This window comes from Dromiciops gliroides, chromosome 2, assembly GCF_019393635.1.
Source record: "Dromiciops gliroides isolate mDroGli1 chromosome 2, mDroGli1.pri, whole genome shotgun sequence".
Taxonomy (NCBI): Eukaryota; Metazoa; Chordata; class Mammalia; order Microbiotheria; family Microbiotheriidae; genus Dromiciops; species Dromiciops gliroides.
Window position 1 is genome coordinate 309,506,752 of NC_057862.1, and position 7,743 is coordinate 309,514,494.

Genomic DNA, 7,743 nt, shown 5'->3' on the forward strand with positions numbered 1-7,743 from the left:
GTTGGCCCTATGGGTGAGACGGAAGTGCTTATCTCGGAAGTCTTTTGGTGCTGCTCTAGCCTGGTAGTACAATAGAGACTTCGGAGGACTGCTCTGCTTTACGGCTCCAGAGAGCCTTTACGTTGTTTTCCGTCTTCATCTTCACTTCGCCGCGAAGATGGCGTCTGGCAGCGGGGTAGGTATTTGGTGGGGGACGGAGGAGTTTCGGGGGTTTCATCTGGGTCCGAGTGTTCTTTTTAGCGGAGCTTCTGCTTCAGCCTGGCCTTGGAGACAGCAGTCCTGGTGCTCCAGCCGCTTTCTTCGGCGCACAATCTTGCCGAGGATCCGGCGACCGGGGGTCCGAAGCCGCCCGGGCCAGGGGGCTTCAGGCGCGGAGGCTCGCCCCCGCTCATTGCTGCAGTGCACGGGCACCTCACCGTGCCTGTCCTTGCCTTTGCTTTCCTGAAGGCCTTTAGGTCATATAGACAAATGAGATGGGCCTTCATTAAGCATTTACCGTGTGCAGAGTGTGTGCCAAGCACTGGAGCTTATAGAAAGTTGACATAAGCTTGTGTGGCTTTTGTGGAGCTTACTGTCTAGGCTGAGGATGACGCCTGTTCAGTTAGTTACAGAACACGATGTTGGGTGATTCTCGTGAATCGTGCTTTCTGAGAGTGTGGATAGTGATGAAGATCCCTTGGAGGAGATGGCATTTGAGCCTGACTTCATCGAATGTTTTTTAACGCAGGCTGATTGGAGAAGGGGAGGGAGGACTGATAGGAACCACAGTCTGAGCTGACAGGCCTATGTTGTTTATGCTTGGGTACTGAAAACTGGTAGGATTCCCTGGGAAAGGCAGCAGAAAATCCAGAAATGTTTTCTTTTGACAGACTAAAAACCTGGACTTCCGCCGAAAGTGGGACAAAGATGAATATGAGAAACTTGCAGAGAAACGACTTAATGAAGAAAGAGAGAAAAAAGATGGTGGGTAAACTCCCTTGAATTTATTCTTTCTCTGGGCATGTAGAGGATTGGGTTGCAGAAATAGTTTAGTGTATTAGGAAATTTTGGTTCTAGTCTGCACCTCTTTGCTGCCCTGAGGCAGGGGAATTTCAGAGCTCAGAAATACAAGTTTAGATGGTGCTTCGTACACAGACCAATCTTTGGATTAAGATAAGGTTTATGTCCCAACCCAGAAACTTCAGTTAGCCTATGAAAAACAGGGCTCTATATAGTAAAGTTTGTGAGTATAGGTCTTGTGAGTTGCGCTGTATGCCAAATCTGATCTTAATCTTTGATGTACTGGTTCTTTGAGTGATTTAAGAGTTGGGGGATCTATTTCCTTGTTGTTGCTCCCACTTCTTTGCTCAAGTCACTTCTCCCTTTCTATACTTCAACAGTGTAGTGAAGGATACCTTCATTCCGCTTTGCATGCACCTTTAACCTATTACTTCCTGACAACTAAACCTCATTATTTTACTTCTTTATTCCTACTAATAAAGCAGCTATCATCAGCCAAGTCTGTCAATTATAAATCTGTGGCATTTCTCACATCTGTCTCCATTTTTCTATTCGACAGCTGCTACTGTACATCAAACTGTCATCACCTCTTTCCAAAACTATTGCAAATACCTTCTAATTGGTCTCCCTACCTCAAATCCTACCCCCACCAACCCCCCAATCCATTTTACACATCATTGTCAAAATATTCCTAAAGCACAGGTCTGATGAATCATTCCCCTGCTCAGTAAACAATGGTTGCTTTCTATTACTTATTAGATTAAATATAAACTCTTCTCTTTGGCATTTAATGTCAGCCTACTTTTCCAAGCTTATCTGTATATGATACTCATACACTCTAGGATCCAGCCAAACTGGCCTTGTTACTCTTTCTTAAACATAATATTCTTTCGCCTGGCTTTGTGTCTTTGTACAGGCTTTCTAACTCCCATGCATAGAGTGTACTCCCTGCTTACCTCCACCTCTTAGAATTGCTAGTTTCCTTAAGAGCTAGCTCAGGCTTTATTTCCTTCATGAAGTCTTTCCCTGATCCTTGCAGCTGCTAGTGTCTTTCATCCACAATGATTTTGTATATAAATGTATGTGTGTGTGTGTGTGTGTGTGGGGGTGTATTTTCAGCTCCAATAAAATGTAAGTTCCTTGAAGGTAGGACCTTTCCATTTTTCCCTTTTTATCTTCACTAGTACATGATACTGTGAGTGCTTAACAAATTTTTGTGATCAATTGATTGCTTGATCTATACTCTTATTAAATGACTTGAATCAGTGATGTCTTTCTTCAAAGTATTGATGAAATCTCTCTTGTGACTTATTTTTTGGGGGTGGGGTGGGGCAATGAGGGTTAAGTGACTTGCCCAGGGTCACACAGCTAGTAAGTGTCACATGTCTGAGGCCAGATTTGAACTCAGGTCCTACTGAATCCAGGGCCGGTGCTTTATCCACTGCACCACTTAGCTGCCCCCTCCTGTGACTTTTAAAGTACTAGTTCCCAGGCAAAGTACAGAACCATCTAATTCAATTTAATACACTGTTTACAATCTGCTGCTTTTGGAGCCTCTGCCAAAGTTGGGGAGGAAGGTGGCTGTTATTTTTCTTTTAACTCATTCTTACATCTTTAGGCTATGTCCTAGGGAAATACTGTGGGGGCAGCTAGGTGTCGCAGTGGATAGAGCACCGGCCCTGGATTCAGGAGTACCTGAGTTCAAATCCGGCCTCAGACACTTAACACTTACTAGCTGTGTGACCCTGGGCAAGTCACTTAACCCCAATTGCCTTACTGAAAAAAAAAAACAACAACAACGAAATACTGTCATAGGGAGCTGGAAGTTGATCAATTAGTCACCATCTTTGAAGAGTCTTTTGTGTGTAGAGCAGGGCTTCTTAACCTTTTTTTGTGTCATGTACCCTTTAGTTTGATGAAGCTATGAACAGCTCAATTTTGTAGTTTTTGTTTATGTAATTGAAATGCTGTTTCACCTAGAGGTTAGTGAAAAAAATTATTCCCCCTGCCCCCCATTCTAAGCTCATAGACTCCCTAAAGTCTATGCTTAGACCTTTGAGGATTTTGTGGATCTTAAGACATCTAGAATAGTGTATTGTTGCAGCATCTGAGTCTGGAGAATGAGGGGAATGAAATAAAATTGCTGAATGTACCAAGATACCAGCTTTTGCCTTCACTCCAGCAGAAGAATACTTGCATTGAAAGGAACTATGATTTCTAGCAATCCCTTCTCCAGCTAGGGACCACATCACTGACCATATCCACCTTTCTTTCAGGAAAACCTGTGCAACCTGTCAAGCGGGAGCTCTTGCGACACAGAGACTACAAGGTTGACTTGGAGTCCAAGCTGGGGAAGACCATTGTTATCACCAAGACCACTCCACAGTCTGAAATGGGAGGGTGAGTAGCCTCTTATTTTACCACAAAGGGCACGACTTATGAGTAGTCAGTAGTAACAGCCAATAGGACAACTTCAGTAGGCTCTGGGGAGTTTTCTATAATAAACTTTAACTTATTGATACACTCTTAGGGATTGATTGACAGTCAAATAATTTGAAGATTGTTGGAATAGGTTTTTTGGTTTTTTTGTTGTGAAAGCACTGGAAATGTGCTATTAATAAGGGAAGCAGCTGGGGAATGGTGGGACCCTAGGGGTCATGATTGATACTGAATCCTTAGAGCTTGGGGGATTCAGGCCTCCTGGCAACCCAGGCATGGAGATTTGTCATATTGACAAGGACCCCTTAGTCCATGCCTACAGTGTAAAGGAGGAGATAAGGATTGACCAACAGTTCTTAAAGATTTAAGTGGCAGACTCCAGACCTGTTGCCTTACTTCTCTGAGGCTTGCTAAGATTTTTATCAGAACTGGCCATAGGTGGCAGCTGTAGCTTCTTATTCATTTCACTTGGGAGGTTCTCTCTTAGCACCTCTTCCTGGTGATGTCAGGATGTCTAGGAAATAAAAAGTTGGGAAGCATTGACCTAAAGTTTTCAGTAAGGTAAGGGACATGACATGTTTTCAGGCAACTCAAATAATGTGTTCTTCCCTGTCTGTGTAGGTATTACTGCAATGTCTGTGACTGTGTAGTGAAAGACTCCATCAACTTCTTGGATCACATCAATGGCAAGAAACGTAAGGACTGAGGAAATTGTGGAGTGGGTTTTGGGTATCCCCACAGTTCTTGCTGGAGGGTTAGAGTAGGTGCTTTTCTTGCCTTTGCACAGGGAGTTGCTTTCTCCTCATCAGTAGGTGTTTATGGAGTTCATGAGGTACATCATACTCTTTTGTTCTACAATCCAAATAGCATATCTTCCCACCTTCATTGCCCAAATATAGACACTTCCATCTTTGAGGTTGCTAGATACAGGGACAAGAAGAGGACCCTGGCATGGCCCTCAACAGAAATGGCTCTTGTTTCGTGAAAGCATGTAGGTTGTGGAGAGACATCTTGGAAAGCATTTATTGAGGTAGCAAGTGTCAAGAGTATTTGATTTGGAAACAGGAGACTTGGGTTTAAAACCTAGCTCTGCTACTTAACTAGCTGAATGACAATGGGCAAATAACTTCATCTTTCTGGATCTCATTTTCCTCATTTATAAATGAGAGAGTTTGGCTAGGTGTTCTCTAATGTCTCTTTCAGGTCTAAATCTATACTCTTAAGGTCCTAATTTGGGGGTTGGGAAGTAGGAGTAGGGGAGAGAAGAGGTGTGAGGGAGAGTAGGGAGGTAAGGACCTGAAAGAAAGGATAATGGCTCCATACTTCTCCCCCTTAGATCAACGGAATCTGGGCATGTCAATGCGTGTGGAGCGTTCTACGCTGGATCAGGTGAAGAAACGCTTTGAAGTGAACAAGAAGAAGATGGAAGAAAAACAAAAGGACTATGACTTTGAGGAGAGGATGAAAGAGCTCAGAGAGGAGGTAAGGTTCAATTCAAGCCTTTCTAGACTTTCTAAAAGTGTGGCTTTTAGAACCATTGGGAAGCACACTTCTCTCAACATGATGTAAAATGGATATCTGCTACAGAACACACCCTTTCCCTATCTCCATATTGCCTTTCTATGGTTTCCACAGCCCAGAAATGAGTAATGAAATAAATAGGTCCATACTACAACAAGCAAAGCCCAATTCCAATACCATCTCCCTGACTTGCTTACTTTCTAGAGGGGAAACACTAGTCTTTAGCAATGAACCTTCTCTGATCTAGAAGAATTTATTTCTGGTTCCTGATTTCCAATGGTTCTGGTCTAGTGGCCCCTTTTAATATTAAAGTGAACAAGACAGGGCAGGTAGGTGGTGCAGTGGATAAAGCAACAGCCCTGCATTCAGGAGTACCTGAGTTCAAATCCAGCCCCAGACATTTGATACTTACTAGCTGTGTAACCCTGGGCAAGTCACTTAACCCTCATTGCCCCACAAAAAATAAAATAAAATAAAGTGAACAGGGGTTTGAAATAAAAGAAAAGAAACTTTTCTGTGTATGAGATCATCTGTTTTCCACCTCCCATCTCCCTACTGCAACCTCTTCCATTTTCTTATACCCTTGTGACTCTGTCACAAGTAAAAATGGTATTTATCATTTTTATGGTAAATCTCTTGCTAGTAGGAAAAAGGGAATCTTGAAAGTCATTTGGATCTTTGTTATGAGTTAGGTGGGAATCTCTGGTCCAAGACTTGTGGATTGGTGTCTGTGGTGGCCATCCTTCTCTCTGAATTACTGCAGTTTGCTTTGGGCTCTCATTTGGAGCTTCATGATACTGCTGTGGATTAGGAAGGCTAAAATAATCTTCTGGGGCTCTTTGCAGGAAGAGAAGGCCAAAGCCTACAAGAAGGAGAAACAGAAGGAGAAGAAGCGAAGGGCAGAGGAGGACTTGACATTTGAGGAGGATGATGAGATGGCAGCTGTTATGGGCTTCTCTGGCTTTGGCTCCACCAAAAAGAGCTACTGATTCCCTCTGAACTTGTCTTATTCCCAAGCCTGACTCTGTGGGATCACTAATATCCAAGGCATTTGGGGAAATTCTTCAAAGACCTGACATGTGGAGGGAAGAAAGGAATTTGTTTCTCTCCCTTAACAGCCAGAGTGCGGCCAGGATCTGGAGAAGTTGGGTTCCAGCCCTCTAATTTTCATATTTGATGGAGCTGCAGTTCATCTGTGCTAACTTCCTAATAAAAAAGAAACCTCCCACTCGTCAGCTGCTTCCCCGAAGCTCTTCCTGCATCCATCCTTCTCTCTTCCCTTCTCCCTCCCACAACGTCTGCTTTTGTTCTCTTCAAACCCTTGCCTTCTCTACCCTACCTCACCTTCCTCCTCCAGTGTTCTGGCTGTTTATTCCTGATGTACTGTGGCCATGTGTGTGCACATATAGTGTTCTGCCAGGTACTTGTATGTATGTGTGTGTGCATGAAGAATTCCTGTAGAGGACTGGGGCCTGAGCCAGGAGGCCACAGCTGCTCTCCTTCCCTTCGTCTTGGGCTGCAGGTGCCTCCTGTGACTTCTTTTAGAGCATGTAATGGGGAATTAAATGGATGAGTGTTTGGTGTGGTTTGTTTCTGGTGAGTTATTTGACCTTTTTTGTTTAGTCCTGGGCTGTTTTAGCTTTTTAATTTGTATCTTTTAAATGAGAATTACTCTGTTTTTGTCTTCCTTGTATTTAGGCTCTAATGTGAGTCTTAACTGATGCAAAAAGCCCCAGTATGGGATTTTGTGTGTGCCCAGGGACAAACTAACATATAGAATTAAAGGAAAAAAAGGATGTTGGCTGGAACAATTTCTCATATTGGTATTGGATATACCATCTTCTTTCTTTTGTGCTCTTTGTTCTTTTTCACACTGATGCTTTTTGCACAGAGCCCACCTTAAAATTTCCCTTCCTTTGATTCCTGTTCGCCTTTCTCTATGAGTCTCTACAGCCTGGGTTTTTTCCCCCTCACAAATTCAACTTTTTGCCTTTACTCTTTTGTTGTTGTTTTTTTTTAAGTGAGGCAATGGGGGTTAAGTGACTTGCCCAGGGTCACACAGCTAGTAAGTGTCGAGTGTCTGAGGCCGGATTTCAACTCAGGTACTCCTGAATCCAGGGCCGGTGCTTTATCCACTCTGCCACCTAGCTGCCCCTCTGCCTTCACTCTTAGCACTGGTCTGTTCTTCGACTTCTATATGACCCTAATAGAGTCACTATGCACCTGACTTTTAGCATAACAGAGCTCAATACTGGCTGTAGGGTCTAATTATTACCAGCTCCAACTGGCAGAACTATTAGCAGTTCTGATCCCTGGGTGAGCAGCAAGAAAAAGTGCTGATAAACTTTTAAAAACATTTTTTTTTGGGGGGGGGGTGATGGATGTGGAAAGACCTTGGATTCTCTGAGACGTCAAGGGGCTAGTTCCTTCTGGGAAAGGTTTTGAGTGTAAAGAAGGTTATCTGGTGAGTCAGTGGAAGGTTGATTCCCAAGAGGAGCTATGGGAGAGGTTTTCCACCAGCACTTCCTTCTCCTCTCAAACCCCCTCTACTCCCCCACTGCCTGTGTGGAGAATGTGATCTAGTTGTGTAAACATTCCAGCCCTGGTATCTGTTTCATAAGTCAGGCTGGCACCCTTAGGCAGGATACCAGTGGAGCTTGTTAATTGGCTTGCTTTGTTGCCATAGTGAGAGGAAGGATTTTTTGAGTTCTAGTGTTTATTCTTGCCTAGCTCTTCTGATTCAGATTTGCATCGTCAGTGCCTGGAACAAAGCTACATCTCCAG

At 43.6% G+C, this 7,743-nt stretch overlaps 1 protein-coding gene across 1 annotated transcript; it reads left to right on the forward strand.

Moving 5' to 3' along the window:
* The first annotated feature begins 35 nt into the window (after nucleotides 1-35).
* On the forward strand, nucleotides 36-6,767 carry ZMAT2 (zinc finger matrin-type 2). The gene is made up of 6 exons (XM_043986696.1): nucleotides 36-175; nucleotides 870-963; nucleotides 3,276-3,399; nucleotides 4,060-4,133; nucleotides 4,775-4,920; nucleotides 5,805-6,767. The coding sequence occupies exons 1-6, from the start codon at nucleotides 158-160 to the stop codon at nucleotides 5,946-5,948; spliced, it is 600 nt and encodes a 199-aa protein (XP_043842631.1). The 5' UTR covers nucleotides 36-157; the 3' UTR covers nucleotides 5,949-6,767.
* The last annotated feature ends 976 nt before the right edge of the window (nucleotides 6,768-7,743 follow it).